This window comes from Rhincodon typus, chromosome 37, assembly GCF_021869965.1.
Source record: "Rhincodon typus isolate 14 chromosome 37, sRhiTyp1.1, whole genome shotgun sequence".
In the NCBI taxonomy this organism is placed as follows: domain Eukaryota; kingdom Metazoa; phylum Chordata; class Chondrichthyes; order Orectolobiformes; family Rhincodontidae; genus Rhincodon; species Rhincodon typus.
Window position 1 is genome coordinate 17,983,579 of NC_063368.1, and position 20,706 is coordinate 18,004,284.

The 20,706-nt window shown below is 46.4% G+C and overlaps 1 protein-coding gene across 2 annotated transcripts in view; it reads left to right on the plus strand.

The window, feature by feature from the left end:
* Positions 1–15,703, plus strand: part of LOC109920125 (ras-related protein R-Ras2-like) — a 39,582-nt gene extending 23,879 nt beyond the window's left edge. For both annotated transcript variants that reach the window (XM_020520150.2, XM_048617514.1), the window contains exons 2-6: positions 5,776–5,863; positions 7,557–7,659; positions 9,451–9,559; positions 9,673–9,791; positions 12,556–15,703. In XM_020520150.2, coding sequence (XP_020375739.2) covers positions 5,776–5,863; positions 7,557–7,659; positions 9,451–9,559; positions 9,673–9,791; positions 12,556–12,640 — 504 coding nt within the window. In that variant the 3' untranslated portion in view covers positions 12,641–15,703. The remainder of the gene's footprint in view (positions 1–5,775; positions 5,864–7,556; positions 7,660–9,450; positions 9,560–9,672; positions 9,792–12,555) is intronic.
* Positions 15,704–20,706: the final 5,003 nt, after the last annotated feature.

Here is a 20,706-nt window from a genome sequence, read left to right on the forward strand (position 1 = left end):
AATTAATTAAGTGAAGTCACGAATGGTCAGTTTGGGTTCCACCAAGGTCCTTCAGCTCTTGACCTTATTGCAGCCTTGGTTCATTCATGGACAAAACAGCTGAATTCCAGCGGTGAGGTGAGAATAACTATCGTTAACATCAAGGCAGCATTTGACCGAGTGTGGCATCAAGGACCCCTAGCAAAAACTGGAATCAATGGGAATTGAGAGGAAAATTGTCTGCTGATTGGAGTCATACCTAGCACGTAGGAAGGTAGTTGTTGCTGGATGTCAGTCACCTCAGCTCCAGGACATCTCTGTAGGAGTTCCTCAGGATAGAGTCCTCGGCCCAACCATCTTCGACTGCTTCATCAATGACCTCCTTCCATCATAAGGTGAGAAATGGGGATGTGCAACATTGTTCACCAATGTTCAGCGCCATTGACGGTTCCTCAGATAATGAAGCAGTTCATGTTCAAATGCAGCAAGACCTGGATAATATCTAGGCTTTGACTAATAAGTGCCAAACCATCTCCAACAAGACAATCTAAACATTGCCCCTTGGTTTTCAGTGGCCTCACTGTTCTGATCCCTGCTGATGGACCTGACTTATCCAGTAGTAACCAGATGGAAATCTGGTTTAGAATCCCCCCAGCATGGCAACAGGCCATTCAACACACCAAGTCTGCACCAACCCCGAAGAGCATCCCACTCTGACCTGACCCCATCCTCTATCCTATCCCTGTAATTCCCTTGGCCAATCCACTATAACCTGCACATCTTTGGACTGTGGGAGGAAACCGGAGCACCCGGAGGAAACCCACGCAGACAAGGGGAGAATGTGCAAACTCCACACAGACAGTCGCCCAAGGGTGGAATCAAACCTGGGACCCTGGCACTGTGAGGCAGCAGAGCTAGCCACTGTGCCACCCCACAAGATGGATAATCTTTTTTTCAACCTAACGTGGAGATAAGCACACCATGCTGCAGATTTGGTGTTTTAAAAAAAAAGCAAAAGTTTATTGCACAAAAGAAATAAAAATAGAACAAAGCAAACCAAGCCATTTTAAATATAGCACAGTATTAAAGATTACAAAACACATACATCTACACCCTCACACCATTGCTCACAGTTACTCAACAAACTAGAGAAATTTCCCTTGTTTAAAATTAAACTAGTATGTTTGACTTAACTGTTTCTTCCCCTGTTCTTGTCCTGACAGCTGACCTTTCTCTTGAATCCTCTCACAACTGAGCTCTTAGACTCTGTCAGCTTTGGTTAGAAATCTGCATTGGTTATTTATATACTGCTGAGCTGAAATGTTCACAAGCTAAACTACTCCTTGAGGTAAACAATCCCCTTCACCACTTTGAACAATTTCCTTCTTAGGAGAGACTATACTGACATCTGAATTCAGTCCCATCTCCTTCCTACTACCAAAATATTTTCTAATCTTGGTCCTTTCTAAGTCAAAAATCAATCCTTGCTTATTCTAAACCCAAAAGCAAGGTCTTTTCTCTCTCTCGTTGTAAATCACCACAACATAAACAAACTTGCATTAATACTCCAGGGGGCAAATTTTGTTTTGAAATCATGGTTCCAAGGCAACTGTCCAAGGTAATTATTAAACTTCTTCACAAAAAGAGATCAATACCTATGTGCCACTGGTTTAAAATTCAAGCTCTTAAACAAAGGAGTTAACGTACCATCACTGAATTCCCCTACTATTGACATCCGAGAGGTTACCATCGACCAGAAACTGAACTGGACTGGACTGACTGTGACTGCAAAAGTAGGTCAGAGGCTAGGAATCCTACAGGGAGTAACTCTCCACTGGACTCCCTAAATCCTGTCCATCAGGGTGAGTTCTAGTCCAATTCTCTCAGTGGCAGCTGGTGGAATTGAAAGCTAGCCTCAGTAATGGGGGTGGGGTGGGGTCTGTGAAATCTTTGTAAACCCCCCAGCTGGCCGAAGACCCAGGGGTAAGGAAGGAAATCTGCCATCCTTACTTGGTCTGGCCTGCAAGTGTGTCCAACCAACAAAGCAATGCTGTGCCCCAGTGAAGGGTGCCTGAGGTCAAAAAGCTGGCCTTGGTGGCAGTGCCAGTCTTTAGCCTGGGCTGGAGTGATTTAGCAACAAAGAGAGCTTAGAGGGGCTGGGGTGGTTTTCCTTAGACTCTGATTGGGGCGTACACACTTCCGAGTGGGCATAGACAGAGAAATATTCCCCTTTTGCAGAGAAATCAGGAACCAAAGGGCATAGTCTCTGGATAAGGAGCAGGATTTGTGGAGAACTTAATTCACCCAGAGGTGAAAGGCTGGTAGATGTGGGAACCCATATTTAGGTAAAGACTTGAAATGATTGTAGCATGCAAGGCTACGGGCAAAGTGCTGGAAAATGGAATGAGAATAGATGGATGCTTGATGACAGGTAGTGTCATGATAAGCTGATGGGTCTTTTAGCTGTTTAAAAGCTCCGCTTCTCACTCCAGGTCAGCTGAGCCATTTGGATAATGGAAACAGTTTTCCCTTTACTTTGAGCAAATTCCTAAATTGTAGGCTGTGATTGTCGCACATTCCTGGGGACGAAGATGGTTCTGCTCCACTTCGCAATGTGTAGAGCATGTTTGTACCTCACACTGGTCATCAGCTTCTTCCAGCATCTCCACCCTAGCAATGAGCCGCAGCCAGGAAATGAGTCGGCAAAGGGACTGAGATTGGAAAATGTGAAAGTGATATTTAGGTTTTCACAGTATTATTAATAGTCATTTAGTTAACAGCAAGGCTGTGTTAGGAATGCCTGCTCATATAGTTGTCATTAAACACTTACAAAAGTCTCGCTCTTAATTTGGCGCATTTGCACATGGGTTTCTGCGTGGGGCTGGTGAGAGTGAGAGACTCATCATTTACAGACTGGGTATTAGCTGCAGCTCAGTGGTCAGCCTTACTCCCCCACCAAGTCCAAAAGGTCAGGAGTTTGAGCTCCGTTCTGTAGGTTCACACGCACGTTCTCAGCTGGTCGTCCCGCTGCAGGTGCTGATGGAGTGCCGCACTGTCGGAGGAGCTGGCTTTTGGGTAAAGAGTGCAGGGCACCATACACTGTTCTCCCCGCTGTGCTGCGCAGCATTTTAACTACTGACCGAAGGCACTTTTTAATAACGTAACTTAAAATGTTATAGAAATCTGAAATGTAAGCGAAGGTGCTGGAGAAATTTGGAATATCTGGCAGCACCTGTGGAGAGAAAAACAGTTAACATTTCAAGCTGATGACCCTTCATCTTTATTGAATAAGTAGATAACCGCTCCTGCTCATGATGCTGTCTGTGGGATCTCACTGTGCACTGTATACTTCCCTGTACTACAGCCACATAGTTGAGAGTATTCCCTTATGAGGAGAGATTGAGTAGACTCATTACTCATTGAAAATATTACTCATTGAAATTTAGAAGAATGAAGGGGGGATCTTATAGAAACATATAAAATTATGAAGGGAATAGACAAGATAGAAGCAGGGAGGATGTTACCACTGGCGGGTGAAACCAGAACTAGGGGGCATAGCCTCAAAATAAGGGGGAGCGGATTGAGGAGGAACTTCCTCATCCAAAGGGTTGGGAATCAGTGTCCAATGAAGCAGCTAAGGGCTTCCTCACTTAATGTTTTTCAGGGAAAGATAGATTTTTGAACAGTAAAGGAATTAAGGTTATGGTGAGTGGGTGGGTAAGTGGAGCTGAGTCCATGAAAAGGATCTTATTGAATGGCGGAGCAGGCTCGAGGGGGCCTGCTCCTCCTATTTCTTATGTTCACACACAGTACGTTGGAAGTTGTAAACCTGTCTGGGACATCTTGAGCTCTGAAGCCATAATAAAAATGTAAGGGTCTTTTTATGACCCTTTATTATTCTGCAGCCTCTTGTATAAGGTGCCCCAGTGGCAGTGTCAATGGGTTCATAATCCAAAGGACCAGGCAAATGTTCTAGAGGCCATGGGTTCGAATCCCACCCCAGCAGCTGGTATGTGATTGGCTGTTAACTGCCTTCCCACGGCTGTTTAAGGGGAGGTGGTGCCGTAGCAGTGATGTCACTGAATAATAACCTACGGTGTTCTGGGGACATCAATTTGCCAACGATCCTTAGACAGCACCTTCCAAACCAATGACCAATTCCATCTAGAAGGACAAGGGCAGCAGATACATGGGAACACCTCCACTTGCAAGTTTCCCTCTAAGCCACTCACCATCCTGGGTCAAAATCCTGGAATTTCCTTCCCCAAGGGCATTGTGGGTCTACCTACAGCACATGGACTGTAATGGTACAAGAAAGCAACTCACTACTAGTTGCTTAAGGGGACAGCTGGGGATGGGCAATAAACAGCTGGTGACATTCATGTCCTTACCCTTACCCAGTCTGGCCTACATGTGACTCCAGACTCTCAGCGATGTGGTTGCCTCTTAACTCCCCTCTGGGCTAGTAGGGATGGGCAATAAATGCTGGTCTAACCAGCGATGCCCACTCCTATGAAATAATAGATTACAGAAGTGATGGTGGACGGCACTGTGGTAATGCCCCTGCCTCTAAGCCAGAAGCATTCAATTCCCACCTGCTTTAGATGTGTGTCAAAGCACATCCGAACAAGTTGATTAAAACTATCTCAAAAATAATTGCGTTTGAGAGAGGTCTGCACGAGCGAGAGTGGAGATCTTGCCTGGGGTGGGAGACTACATCAGAATTGCTGGAGCAAAGTAATTAGCGCAAGAGTCCATCTTTCATAAAGTTTGGAATATCTATTAGCATGGCACAGTATTGGTGTGCCAAAGTAGCTATTGACCTGAGCCTTCAATCTGTTCCGAGTGATTGTCTGCCTTAAAGGTGCAGGTGAAAAAAATGGGCTGTTATTCCTTGTCTCTTGCTTGTAGCTGCTGCTTCCAGGCAATCTCTCATTGTGTCGTTATCTTGCTCTGTTTACCTCTCCCTGCCCAACCACTGATGATCACATATCTACAACCACTACGTCCATCATCTGCTTCCACCCGCATTGCACCCCCTCCTCCTTTCTGCTGTCCCCCTACTTCCTCCTGTCCAGGAGGTCTCTGTAGCCTTCCTGTTCTGACCAAATGGCTCAAAACCTGGCTATTTTCTTCAGGATTCTTTTGCTGTTGCAATTTTGAGTACCCCTGTGCTTGACGTCAGGCTGTCGTATTGAATTTTTAACCTGGCACTCACCTTTCAAAGCCATCATCACTTTTGTGGATTTTTACTCATTGCCCATTTTAGAAGAATGATGGGGGGGATCTCATATAAAAACATATAAAATCCTGATGGGACCTGACAGGCTCGATGTGGGAAGAACGTCCCCAATGTTAGGAAAGCCCAGAACTAGGGGTCACAGTCTAAAAATAAGGGGTAAGCCATTCAGGACTGAGATGAGGAAGAATTTCCTCATTCAGAGTTGTGAAGCTGTGGCAGTCTCTACCACAGAAAGATATTGGGGCCAGTTCGTTAGATATATTTAAGAGGGAGCTAGACATGGCCCTTGTGGCTAAAGGGATCAAGGGGTATGGGGAGAGGGTGGGAATGGGATACTGAAAATGCATGATCAGCGGTGATCCTATTGAATGGTGGTGCAGGCCCGAATGGCCTGTTACTGAACCTATTTTCTATGTCCAGGTTCCAGAGAGTCTGGATAGAATTTAACATCTCGAGGTTTTTCTCCCTTGTTATAAGCTTGATTTATCTATTGTTAATATGGCTTTATCCATTCATTGCTTAACTGTGGATCTCTTTCTCCTCTTTGCTTCCAGTCTTATTTTGTATCGGATTATGACCCGACCATTGAGGATTCCTACACCAAGCAATGTGTCATTGATGACCGGGCAGCAAGGTTGGACAGTAAGTTACACATATTGTGGAACAGAATGACTTTCCCAGTCTGTGCACAGAAGGTAGCCCTTTCCAGCAGAACTGCCCACCTCAAATTGCTCAAGCACCATCTGGTGTCCGGCATTTGCTAGACCATGACAACAACAATTGGCATTGATTGCAAAACAACCCCCACCCCCACCCCACCGCAAGGACCTTCAGCGGAAGGCTATTGCTTGTGACAGATATTTTTCTGATCTGTTCAGAGATGTTACGAAACACCTCTGGAGTAGGTGGGACAAAAACCTGGGAGTCCTGGTCCAGAAGGAATTGAACCCATGATGTTGGCATTAGCTAACTGAGGCCATGGCCTGTGATAAGGTTGATCAAATGGGCAGGTTTGAAGGAAAGACTTAAAATAGTGGGAGGGGGGTGTAGAGAGAGAGGCACGAAGATGTTTAGGGAGAAAATTCCGGAGTGTGTAGGGTCTCTACAGCTGAAGGTACAGGGGCCGATGATGGAACAAAGGAAGTGCGTGATGGGAAAGGGGCCAGAATTGGAGGAATGCTAAAATTACAGATAGGGAAGTCTGTGGCTTTGGAAGGATTTGAACACATTCTATAACTTCAGGGCACACTTAGTTAATCGTTTTTATCTTTGCCAATGGAAAGAAAGTGGTCTTGGTATAAATTTCAGAGGGCATTTCAACCATAAACTAGATTTCTTTACTTTAAGGAAACATATATTTCTCCAAAGGCCTGAATCTGAGACTGATTCTGAATGGAAATCTTTTGCATGCAGTCAGTCTTTCCTCCTAATCCATGAGCACATTCCTGTCTGGGCTTGTTTGAAATGGATGACCACCCACAGGAGACACCAGAGTGCCCCTGGGCCATGGTGGGGGGGGGAGCCTGTATTCCTGTAACAGTTACCACCCTCAGCAGGAGAAAGAGAGAGAAACAGGGTACTGAACCTTGCTTTCTTTTTGAAAAGAAGTCTAATTCTCTTTTTTTCTCTCTCTCTCTCTCCCCCCCTGCCCCTTTCCATCTCGCTCATGCTCACCTTCTCTCACTATCTCTCTTTGTCTTTCTGTCTGTCTGTCTCTTTATCTTGCCTTCTCTCTCTCTCTCTCTCTCTCTCTCTGTCTCTCTCTTTATCTTGCCTTCTCTCTCTCTCTCTCTCGTATCGCCTTCTCTCTCTCTCTCTCTCCCAGCTTCTCTCCCTCTCGCTCTTTATCTTGCCTCTCTTCCTCTCTCTGTCCTCCCAGCTGATGTTTCAGAAACTGGAGGGAGGATCAAAGGGGACGGTGGGGGGGGGGGGGGAAAGAGAGGCTTAGGACTGAACGGAGGGTCAGGCTTGAACTTGACTGTAGGCCCCACGGAGCAACAGGCTGTTAGTCATCAGGGAAGATTCTGGTGTGGTCCTAGTGCCTCCTCTCTCAACGCATAGCTTAACCATGAAAGAATTTTAATTCTGTCAGTATGGGGTAACTTCCTTAGTTGGTTACTATGGAAACTGTGACTGAAACTTGCCTGTGCTGGCAAACGCTGTGCAAACTTGTGAAAAGGACCCTGCAGACTTACATGTATTAAATAGTTTTCTAATGAGAAAGTATCTCTCGATGCTCACCTCATTAATTACTGATGTCTGTCCTCCTCCCCCTTCCCCCTCACCTCACTTTCCTGCTCTGTCTCTCTCTCTCTCTCTCCTTTTTTCTTTTAAGTTTTGGACACTGCTGGACAAGAAGAGTTTGGAGCAATGAGGGAACAGTATATGCGTTCGGGTGAAGGCTTTCTCCTTGTCTTTGCTATCAATGATCGGGGAAGGTAAGGCATTCATTGAGTCATACAGTATGGAAACAGACCCTTCGGTCCAACTCATCCATGCTGGTCAGATGTTCTAAACTAATCTAGTCCCATTTGCCTGTGTTTGGCCCATGTCCCTCTAAACCTTTCCTATCCATGTACCTGTCCAAATGTCTTTCAAATGTTGTAACTGTACCTGCATCTACCACTTCCTCTGGCAGCTCATTCCACATACGAACCACCCTCTGTGTGGAACAAGTTGCCCCTCAGTTCCCTTTTTAAATCTTTCTGCTCTCACCTTAAAACTGTGTCCTCCTCGTTTTGAACTTCCCAGCCCTAAGGAAAAGACCCTTGCTCTTCACTTTATCTATGACCGTCATGATTTTGTAAAGCTCCATAAGGTCACTCCTGAGTCTCCTATGCCCCAGGGCGTTTTTAAAAAAACAAAAAAATCCCAGCCTATTCAGCCTCTCCTTATAACTCAAACCCTCCTTTTTTTATAATAGTGGTACAAGGAGGATTGACCCAATGTCGTGACCAGTCATTATGTTGGTCACTGCACAGTATCCATTACAGTTGCCCTGTTTTATAGGGCAGTGGGAGGTGGTGATAGTGATGAGGAAAGCGTTTTGTATTTTCGTTGGAGTTGTCTGGATCCGATACACTGCGTGAGAAAAGGTGGAGGAGGTTGACTCCAAAAAGGTGTTAGACTGGGACCCGAGGATGATGAACTGAAAGGGCTGAACAAGAATGGTGTGTGTTGGGCTGAGTGCTCGGGTAAAGGGCAAGCACTGACGGAGTGGCCACACCCTGTGTTTTTGATGACACAAAAATTAGCTGGAACCTCTGAGTTGTGTTCCCAGCTTTGGCTGGCTGCATTCCTGGAGGTATTGTCACAAGACGGTATGCCTCCAATTGCCCCTTTCCCCCACCCTCTTGCTGTTGGCCACCCACACTCTCTTGCTATCTCCTGCTCATTGGTGCAATGCGTCATTCAACAGCATGGTCCTTAATTCGATCAAGAGATCTTTCTACCCCAGCTGCCATCTCTCCATACCAGGGCTGGTAACAAAGGAGAGGGGGAAATAGAAAGTTGTTTTTTCTCTTCTCAATGTCCTGATAATTCCTCTCCCTGCCAAAGGGTGTTGCTGATTTTGGAGTTGGCCTGGAAGTCAACTTGTAATTCCTCAAGACCGTAAAGTTGGCTCTGAAGAGTTGACAGCCCTCGCTCCTCCACCGCCCTCGCCCCCCCCCCCCCCCTCCCCCCCCCCCCCCGCCCCCCCGTCGAGTGAATGCCACACAACCTTGTGCCTGTGTGTGATGTTGGATAGGGAGAGAGTTGGGTTTGTGGAGAGATCGTGCCCTTCAATCTGTCCCCTAATGAAACCCAAAACTATGAACTAACACTTTTTCAATCAAGTGCTGGGGGCTGGTTGAGTGGGGGGGGGGAAGGGGGCGGCGGGGAGGGCGGGTTGTGAAAAGTTATTCCTTCAATTGATGTCAGATTTCTCCACCTACACCACCAGTGTGTCCAATGAGAACATTCCTCGCTGTTGCAGGATGTTCTCTCCTCCCCAACTGGACGTGGTTTAGGAATGTCCACCATCATTCCTGCCCAGTCAGCGGTTGGCACACATTCAGCGCTGCCCATTCAGTGGTCAGTGCCTGACCTTTGGTGGTACCTGGTCAGCGCCTGCCTGGCAGTGGTGTCTGGTCAGTGCCCAGTCAGCAGCTGGTGACTGTCCATCGGTGGTGCCTTCACTTTTTCCAGGATGAAGTTCAAAAATAAGATTCTTCCTTTTTCTTTTTCAGTTTCGATGAAATCAGTAAGTTCCACCGACAGATTCTCCGAGTCAAGGACCGAGATGAATTTCCCATGATCCTCATCGGGAACAAGGCGGACCTTGAGCACCAGCGACAGGTGAGTGGGGTGGAAGGTGGAGGGTGGGAGACGGACATGGGCGGCCGGCGGATGGGTGGGTAGTGGGAGGTGTAAATTAGTTGATAACCCTCTGTCCTGTGCTTGGACGATAGGTAATGAAAGAGGAAGCTGAGAATCTTGCAAGGCAGCTGAAGGTGACCTACTTGGAGGCATCAGCCAAAATCCGATTGAATGTAGACAATGCGTTTCACAGCCTGGTGCGGGCAATACGGTGAGCTCTTTCTGCAGTCTCTCGGGAAGAAACTATACTGCCGGTTGGTTAGATGTTTGACATCCGCCAATACGTTGCATTGGCATCTTTAGCACGTGCCAAATTGGGAGAGGTGACCAAAAGCTCGGTCAAAGGGGGTCCGTTTTAGAGTCATTCCAGCGTAGAAGGGTGTGACCATCCTGTGGCTTTACGAGGCATTGAACTGTCTGTTCCAAGCCAATGAAGTAAACAGCTGGTGAGGCCTTGGGGCTTTTCCTAAACAAAAAAAGTTAGAACAATAGAAGCAGCCTGAATGGGTGGAGTCAGGCTCCCACAGAACCAGGATATTTAGTTTAGCTTTCAGCAGTTGTTGGAGGGTTTTGAATCCTGTGCTCTCCCCTGCCCTCTACCAGAATTTTCTCCCGGCTACAGCTAAAACCACCTCGGGTTCTCTCTCTGCTGCCAGAATTACACGTGAGACAATCTGTTTTACTGACTTTGCCTTTGCCTTTGCCAAGGGTGTCGTGGAGTCATACAGATATACAGCATGGAAACAGACCCTTCAGTCCAACTTGTCCATGCCAACCAGATATCCTAAATTAATCTAGTCCCATTTGCCAGCATTTGTCCCAAATCCCCCTCAACCCTCTATTCATCCAGATGCCTTTTGAATGTTGTAATTGTACCAGCCTCCCCCACTTCCTCTGCCAGCTCATTCTATACATGCAGCACCCTCTGTGTGGAAAAAGTTGCCCGTTAGGTCCCTTTGAAATCTTTCCCTCTTACCTTCAACCTATGCCCTCTAGTTTTGGACTCCCCTACCCTGGGGAAAAAACCTTGTCTATTTACCCTATCAATGCCCCTCATGATTTTATAAACTTCTATTGCTTGTGTTTATGGGTTGTTACTATATTGGAACAGTTGCTGTTTAGTAGTTAAATAATAATTATCCCATTAGGTTTTCCAATAGAGTTAAAGTTATATGAATTCTTCCTTCTTTTGTTTGTGTCTTAACTGCAGGGTAAGAATAAAGTGTATTTTGCTTAAAGCTGAATAGTGAAACCAATCAACTTACATCTGAAACACAGCATCTTACATTTTAAATAAAGAAAAGTTTGTGTCTCGGCTATCTCCTTTAAAGGGGGTTTGGTCTGGTCCTTAACAAGAGGCCCTTCGGCCCATCAAGTCTGGGCCAGTCTATCCATGCTATTGAAACGTGTTGAAGGAGGGGAGAGATCCAAAGAGGTTTAGGTCCCGAGCAGTTGATAAGATGGTCACTAGTGGTGGAGTGATTAAAACTGGGAATACACAAGAGGGGTGTGCTATTGCAGGGTTTTTACAGTGCAGACAGAGGCTATTTGGCCCATCATGTCTGCACTGGCTCTCTGCCTGAGGATTTCCCCACCATCCTGAACATTGTTTCCATTTAAACAATCACCTTAATGCCCTCTCGCAAGCCTCAATAAAACTTAACATCCACCTGCCCAGGCAGTGAGGTCCAGACACTAACGCTGTGTGATGTTTTAAAAAAAACACTTAAAATGTTTTAAATTATATACTTTAATTTTTTTTTCTCACCTATTACATCTGCTTTTTTGCAAATGATCTTGTATCTGTACCTTTTCATTCTCGGTCCTTTTACGATTGAGAGCAGTTTTTTGTGAGGCTGGAGGAGATTAAAGAGATGTGGGAGGATGAGGTTCTGGAGGCATTTGAAAATCCGGATGTTGCTCAAGCCTTCCCAAAACTCCCGGTATTCCAGTGGATCAGCTATGGAGTCACTGCCCTTTGGCCCATCGAGTCTGTGTTAGTCAAAAACAACCAGCTGTGAACGATCCTAATTCCATTTTCTAGCACTTGGCCCATAGCCTTGTACGCCTTGGCATTGCAAGTGCACATCTAAATATTGCATAAATGTTACGAGGCATTTCTGCCTCCATCACCCTTACAGGTATTAAATTCAAGATGCCCAACAATCTCTGGATGAGAAAATGTTTCCTCACATTCCTTCTAAGCCTCCTGTCCCTTACCTGCCCCTCCTGGTCATTGATCCCTCCATTAGGGGGAAAAGTTCCTTCCTGCCTACCCTATCTATGCCCCTCATGATTTTATACACCTCAATCATGTCCCCAATCGACCCCTCTGCTCTAATGAGAACAGCCCCACTCCAAAGGCATGGTGAACTGTGAAATGTTTCTGAAGGCTATGGGGGGAGGGGGGCTTTTGCATGGGTTTGATCCCCTTCAGAGTGGGGAGTGTTGTGTTTGCTCACACTAAAGTATACAGAACTGTGATAGTTTTGATGTTGATGTTCATATTTTAATTTGTTCAGAGGATGAGGGCATCACTGGCCAGGCCAGCATTTATTGCCCATCCCTAATTGCCCAGAGGGCAGTTAAGAGTCAACCACATTGCTGTGGGTCTGGAGTCACATGTAGGCCAGACCAGGTAAGGATGGCAGTTTCCTTCCCTAAAGGATATTAGCGAACCAGCTGGGTTTTTCCTTGTCAATAAACTCATGGTCATCATTAGATTCTTAATTCCAGATTTTATTTTTAATTTAATTAAGACTCTACCATCTGCCATGGCGGGATTTGAACCGCAGTCCCTAGAACATACCTGATTCTCTGGATTAACAGTCCAGTGATAATATCACTAAGTCGTTGCCTCATACACTTTCTCTAGTCTCTGGCCCCCCCCACTTTCCTGTTCTCAGACACTTTCCTCTATTGCCATGGTGTTGATGGTTGAATATCTTAACTCCTTTCTGTCTCCTTCCCAACAGGAAATTCCAGGAGCTGGAGAGCCCACCTAGCCCACAGCCCAAGCCCTCAAAAGAATCCAGCGGTTGTCCCTGTATTCTCCTGTGAGGTTCCCCCCCAAACCCCCTGTCTTTGGCAGGAGTTGGCTTCGATCTGAGCCGACCTCTGTGCATCTGGTCCACTCTCTTCGTCCACAGCATCAACTGACTTCACTCGCCCCTCACCCTTTCATGGCCACCATGGAATCACCGTGAAGACTTTGCCACCTGCACCCTCACTCTGCCAGTGAGATGCCTACTGTTCCGTCAGGAAAGCGAGGAGCTTGTTGCTGGACTTACAGTTTACTGTCTTCCTTAGACCTTTCACTTATTTTTAATCTTGATAAGGAAAAAAAAATGTCTGTTGTAAAGTTCGATGTTCCTTTTTTATTTGTGGTGTAATACTGGGGAGCCGTGGTGGGGAATGGGCACCGTCCAGGCAGGAGAGGGCAGAAGTTTTGGTGCCAACTGTGTTGAGGGTTCAGAGAATTGGGGCACGGTGGGGGGGGGGGGGGAAGATTAATGTTGAGGTTAATCTTGTCCATTGACACTATCGGTGTGCGTGGTTCATCGTGTTTCTAACTGGTCATTGGGTATGGTGGGGGTGGGAAAACAATGTCCCAACATGTCCCTTCCTGAAAAGGTCATGGGCACTGTCCAGGTTGGACGTTGGTAAGCGTGCTGCCCAGGACCTGATGGCTAAAGACCAGCTAGTGATTCGGATTCTGAAACGGCTCGGATCGGTTCCTAATCGATACAGACCCAGAGACAAAACCGTTTCTGAATCAGCACTCGACGTCCCCCGGGGATACGTGTGGGAAGTGGAGACACAGGGGATGCCGTGAGGTTGGGGTACGGTACTGGGACAGAGCAGAGAGAGAGAGAGCTTTTCTCTGCGCCCATCATGCCATCTATGTGCCTGAAACTCTTCCATTCTCTGCAACCAGCATTCCCTTTTTTGTGTTTTTTTTAAGGGCAATTGTAGATTCTACTGGCACCAGGCTCGTCTCTGGATTAATATTGAGTCGGGCCTGGCCAAGGTAGTGCAGTAGGAACACTAGAGTTGTCCTCGGCATCTTTGGATAGAGGAAATATTCCCAATCAGGCCTTAAAGAAGTGCGTGCACATATGTGCACAAATGTGGGAGGATTCAATGATCCTTTATCTAAAAAGGGGGATCATGGTGGACTTGTTGATAGAATAATCAAATCATAGAATCCCTACAGTGTGGAAGCAGCCATTCAGCCCATCAAATCTACACTGACCCTCCTACCCAGGCTCAACCCCCTACCCAATCCCTGTAACCCTATACTTCCCATGGCTAACCTACCTAGTCTGCACATCCCTGGACACTACAGGGCAATTTCCCAAGGCCAATCCACCCTAACCCGCACATCTTTGGACTGTGGGAGGAAACCGGAGCACCCAGAGGAAACCCACACAGACACAGGGAGAATGTGCAAACTCCACACAGACAGTCACCCGAGGGTGGAATCGAACCCAAGTCCCTGGTGCTGTGAGGCAGCAGTGCTAACCACTGTGCCACATGATCAGGACACTGAGGTTTCACTTGTGTATCCACCCTTCATCCAAACCAGCGGTGGTGTCCTGTATACCCACTGGATCTGTTCATGTGTCAGCTTTCCTGCACTCGCTTTCCAATGCACACTCTCTCTCTGTTTCTCCCCCCACTTTCAATCTTTTCCCCCCTCCCCCCATCTCCCTTTCCCCAGCCATCTCCCCATTCCCCCCTTGCCCTACCCCACCTCCCTGCCCCCAACTATCTGCTCCAATGCAATTCACTCGAACCTTGACCCTCCAGCCTGTCTGCTACCAACTGTGCTCTCTCCTCAGCGAGCAATTTTCCATCCAGCAGAGCCTGTCAGTCAGTAGCTGGAGATTATGAGGAGTATCCCAGTTCAAATTCCTGACATTCTCGGAATGTTTTTGTAACAGCCTCTTTGAGGTGAGTGACAGGCCCTCAGAACACTGGGCTGTGCTTCACTCCCTGAAGCCAGAGTCCCTGGTTTTATCCAGTTTGAGGTGTTGTCTAACCCATTAACCGTTGATTTGTAAATAGGAAGAGGCATGAGTAATGGAGGCTGCTCTCTGTGATCCCGATGTGCCCATGCATGGGGTACACGCGCAAACATTAACATTTGGATGTATTTGATGGTCAGGGGGGCTGTGCGGGTGGAGTGTTCCTCAGGTGTGATTGCTGCATCTTGTTGCTGAATGGCGAGAGATGTTAAACATTTTCCCTGTGTTTTGTGAGGAAGGCGTTCTTTTTTTGTTAGTGAAATCAGTTCATGCGACTGAAAGGGTGAGCAGTTTCTATTTAACAGGTCTGAGTTGAGACCCTCTGCAGAACATGTCCTGGAGACTGTGGTACCACCAGAGAGCTGACCCTGTGATGGGTGTGCCTCCTCAGCTGAGCTGGTAACTGATAACTGGGACCATTTTGCAGAGCCTCAATGGCCTCAAGCACTTTTGTTGGTCTTTCAAAGAACAAAACTTTGGAATTGTGAGGAACTAGCGGTTCATTTTTTTTTTTCCCCAATGGAAGAGATTTAGAGGTGGGTTCATCAACACCTAACCAACTACTGGCCCACACCCAACACTCCCCAAATTTTAAAAAAAAAAGCTTCCTGGTCTTCTTCTGCAGGACAATAGTAGTTGCTTTCTGCTCAAAGGTGAGGTCATTCCAGAGAGGAGGTGTCAGAAGAATTGCTCAGGGGGTGAGAACCTGCCAGTCTCCCGCTCTGAAACATCGAGAGCAGCTTTGAGATTAACCCAGGGTTGTCCATGTGCGAGAGGGATATGTGATGAGAGAATATCTTGTTCCGTGTGATTGTGATATGCGCCAGTCTCCTGTAAGTCACCCCACACTTCTCCCCTTGTCACCACACACAGGAACTCCCTCACCTCAGAAATACAACTCCACTGTCTGTCTGTTCCCACAGCAGTGTTTGCTGTACTCATGCACAGTGGCTGTTGTCTGTATAATTTGAATAACTTGCCTCTAATGATTGTTAGATACTGGCTTTTAATGTACAGTTAGAGGTACAATGTGTTTTATAGTCCCCTCTCTGTAAATGTCATTCAAAATAATTAAAAGTGCATTTTTAATAAACTTTGTCTGGTTTATGCAACTGTGGTAGGGCTGGTTCAAATGCATCTCAGGTTGATGTTGAAGTCCGTCTTCCAAGTGCATTAATTTTAGGAATTACTGAATTGCGATCTCTTTGGGCAGGACCCCACCGCAAGTCAGGAGTCTGACTGCACCTTCCCTTTTGCTGTGGTTTCAACTCTTTGCTTTTTAAGATTGATCTCGGGTCATCTCGAGAGGGCACAGAGGAGGTTTGACCACATAAGGCGAGGGGATGAGGAAGTTCTGGTGAAGGGACCTGGAGTAAAGCTGGACCTGCTCTTGTTTTAATGTTGTGATTAAAGAGCCCGCCCACTGCATGAAAATGTTGCCCCTCGGGTCCTTTTTAAATCTTTCCCCTCTCACCTTAAACCTATGCCGTCTAGTTTTGGACTCCCCTACCCTGTGGAAAAGACCCTGACTATATTTTTGCTGCTTTTCCAAATCCATGTTACACCTTTTCTAAAAATTAAAGATCGGTAAATTATTCAGCCAAAGCAAAAGTGTAAAAATTATAAAATTAAGCCCAATTATTTGAAAGGATGTGAGTGTGTCATAAAGTCATAATATTCTGAAAGACAAACCTTTGCTTCAATATTAAGCAGCATTGCCAGGGGCATTAAATTGTCTTTATAAAACTACATTGCTGCTTTCCATGCCTCAGGTTGTGTGTGGGAGATGTTGCAATTGTGTAACTTCCTCAGGGACAGGAAGGGTTCCATTTTTCTTTTATTTTTCTAAAATTCACTTGTAGGATGTGGGTATGACTGGCTGGGTTGTGGTGAATGTGATGGTGAGCTACTGCTATCCATGTGAGACTTTAAACTGAAAGCTACAACTGAGCAGCTTGCCCAGCTGGTTCAAAGGGCATCCAACCACATTGCTGTGGGTCTGGAGTCACGCATAGGCCAGATTTCCTTCCCTGAAGCAAGAGCATTCGGGAACCAGATGGGTTTATCCAACAATGGTTCCATGCTCATCATTAATTCCAGGGATGGAATTTGAATTCCACCATCTGCCGTGGTGGGATTTGAACCCAGGTCCCCAGAACCTTAACCTGGGTCTCTTGATTTACGATAACACCATTAGGAGACTACCTTCCCTGTGGGGCCTTGGCTTTAAGACTGGCATACTATTTTCAGACTTTCATTGATCCACATGTCGAGTTTATTGAAAATCACTGGTTTCAAGTAGAAGAAATGAAGGGTAGAGTTACTGGAGGCTTTCGCTATTGCAAGGGGTTGTGATCAAATCAACAGGAAGCAACAGTTCGAATTGTCAATAACCAGGACACTCAAGACTTCAGATAATTTTGTTTTAAATAAAAAGAATGAGAATTATTTTCACGAAGCAGATTGTTGTGATTTGGAACAGCCTGCTGAAAGTAGGTTGAACAGGAATGTGGAATTGGATAGATGCTTCAGAACAGAAAAGAATGGCAGATCTACGAGGGGAGAGAAAAGCAGAGGAGGTTGGGGCTAATACTTGGAGATACCTGGTTCACACAAAGGGCTGAACGGCCTGCTGCACTGTAAAATTCTAAACCAGAGCAGCTTTCCTTCTGGTCCTGGTGCCATATCAGAAGCTTAATCTTGTGACCTTTGCCCTGTTGGATGATTGTTACCAGATTGTCCCAGAGGAGGCTCCATCTGTTAACCGATTGAGGACGTTCTTCCAGCATGTAAATTTCAGGGCCTAATAGATCACTGACCAAGCTCTCTGCTATCGAAAGAGAGCCAGCGGATCACAAATTAACAAAGATGCTGCTGGTGACCTCAGGTGTACATGACAACTACCATCATCAGACCTTCAAAATAGATCATTACTTGTTGCTATTTGGAGACAAAGTGTGGATTTGGGATGTGGAAACTGACCTGAAATAAATCATAAGGTATAGGAGCAGAATTAGACCATTCACACCCATCGGGTCTGCTGTGCCCTTTGATATGTTTCTCAAGCCCGTCCTCCTGCCTCGTCCCATAATCCTTGATCCCCTTGCTAATCAAGAACCATTTCTCTGTCTTAAATATACTCAATGACTTGGCCTCCATAGCCTTCTGTGGCAATGAGCTCCACAGATTCACATCTCTCTGGCTGAAGAAATTCCTCCTCATCTCAGTTCTAAAGGTCACCCCTTCACCCTGAGGCTGTGCCCTCGGGTCCTAGTCTCTCCTACTGGTGGAAACATCTTCTCCATGTGCGTTCTATCCAGGCCTCTCAGTATTCTGTAAGTTTCAATCAGATCACCCCCTTGTCCTTCTAAACTGCATCAATTACAGACCCCAAATCCTCAACCACTCCTTCATCCCTGGGATCATTCTGGTAAACCTCCTCCAACACTAGTACATCCTTCTTTAGATACGGGGCCCAAAACCACTCTCAATATTCCAAATGCAGCTTGACACAGCCTCAGCAGTACCATCTCTGCTCTTGTATTCTCGCCCTCTTGAAATGAATGCCTTCCTAACTGCTAACTGAATCTGCATATTAACCTTAAGAGAATCCTGAACTAGGACTCCCAACTCCCTTTGTGCTTGATAAGGTCATGTACTGCTGTCTATTTCTCCCCATGGTTGGCATAGTGGCATCTTTGCCTCTATGCTCGCCCTCTTGCACGCCCCCCACCCCCCCCCTCCCCCTCCCCCTCCCCCTGATGTGGCTGTAAGGTTCTTGATGACTTGTTGCTCTCCCATTGTCCCCCCAGCTGTAAGGCCCAAGAGAAGCCTGCACGGGTGAGTCCTGGACCTGGGAATGGGGTTGGGATCCACACTGGCCTACTGACCAATGCTTTAGTTGCCATGGATTTTTGGACCAGTCTGACGTTGTCGCGGAAGATTTGTTTGAATTATTTCATGGATTGGGTCACGGGCGTTGTCCTTCCCGAATAGCTTTTTGAAATGAATGACTGACTGGTCCACTTCAGAGGGCAGTCAAGAGTCAATCACATTACTGTGGGGTCTGGAGTCACATCCAGACTGCGTAAGGATGGCAGATTTCCTTCCCTAAACCACATTAATGAGCCTTATGGGGGTTAGGTGCTGCCTATTTGATCTGGATAATGCGATCTCTTACTGAAACCAGTTTAACGTTATCTTACAAATCAAATAGCTTTTATTTTCCAGATTTATTCATGGAGTTTAACATCCACCAGTGTCGCAGTGTTGGGATTTGAACCATGGGCGCAATACATTAGCCTCTCAATTATCAGTGAAGTGGCCATAATTCCACTATCTCCCATCTGCAAGATGATCAAGATTTTCAACATCCTACTCGCACTGAATATCACTTTGCCAAGGTGCAAATGTCTCAAACTTTCACAAAGAGCTTTGAGCGAGATCCCCTCCTGAAGTCACAGATATTCTGGCCATTATACACTCAGCTGAGGTTTGGTGCTCACGGGATTAGAAGAACGATAGCAACGCAGATGTGAAATTGGCTGAGTGACAGGAAACAGACACTAATTGAAAATGAGTATTTTTAGGCTTGGAAAGATTTGTGATGGAATTCCCCATGGGGTCAGTTTTGAGACCCTTGCTTTTCCTGATTATATATTAAACATTGCTGAAGGAGCATATGCGGTTGAGATTTTTTTGTCTTGCACTCAGGAGCAAGGGTTTAGTTTTGAGAAAGGGCCACTAAGGTTTACATCAGAAGAAAAGGCTGCTGATTGTGTGGATCATCTTTGGCATAGCAATGTATCAGGAAATGGGTGAACATTAATGGTCAAACCTAGTTCTCAGATTAGCATAGAGTCATACAGCATGATAACAGACCCTTCGGTCCAACTTGTCCATGCTGACCAGATATTCCAATCTGACCTCGTCCCATTTACCAGCATTTCCATTTGGCCCCTCTTAAACCCTTCCTATTCATCTACCCATCCATGTGCCTTTTAAATGTTGTAATTGTACCAGCCTCCACCAATTCCTCTGACTGCTCATTCCATACACACACCACCCTCTGCATGAAAAAGTTGCCCCTCAGGTCCTTTTTAAATCTTTCCCCTCTCACCTCAAACCTATACCCTCTAGTTTTAGACTCCCCCACCCTGGGAAAAAGACCTTGTCTATTCACTTATCTACACCTCTCATGATTTTATAAACCTCTGTAAGGGCACCCCCTCTAAGCAGTATTCTAAAAGTGGTCTCCCCAGTGCCCCATACCCTGCAACATGACTGTCTCCAATTCCTGTGCTCGATATTTGCTGTCCTGACATTGCGGAAAGTGCTAATGAAATTCAGGTTTTTAGAAACGTTCTTTGCTTCAATATTGTTGGTGTTGAGCTCCTTAACGTCAGAGCCATGGGAATCAATTCTGAGAGGTGGCAGAAAGTTTAAGGATGGAGCAGGCAGTGGGAGCCTGAGGGTTGGTAATATTCAAGGTCTAACCCTTCCAGGCGGAGAAGAAACTCTTTGGGGAGTGGACGTCCCGCACGCTCCTCAACTCAGGCACTGGCATACTGACTACAGACAGGCAAGCTTCAACTACCGGGATTTTGCTTTCAGGACGAAAGAGATGATTCCCCATTTGCCTTCGATTGTCCCCTTTTTGTGAAATTTGACAAGGCGTTACTGGTCAGAAATAAGATTGTGGCTCAGTTGTTAGCGTTACTGCCTTACTGTGCCAAGGACCCAGATTTGATTCCACACTCGGCTGCCCGTGTCTGCGTGGGTTTCCTCCGGGTGCTCCGGTTTCCTCCCACAGTCCACAGATGTGCAGGTTAGGGTGGATTGGCCATGGAAAATTACGTGTAGTGTCCAGGGATGTGCAGGCTAGGTGGATTAGCCATTGGGAATACAGGGTTATCAGGATGGGTCTGGGGTAGGACGCCCTGCACAGGGTCAGCATGGAGTTGATGGGCCGAATGGCCTGCATCCACACTGTAGGGATTCTTTGAAATAAGGTAACAAGGTGTAGAGCTGGAGTAACACAGCAGGCCAAACAGCATCAGAGGAGCAGGAAGGCTGACGTTTTGGGTCTGGACCCTT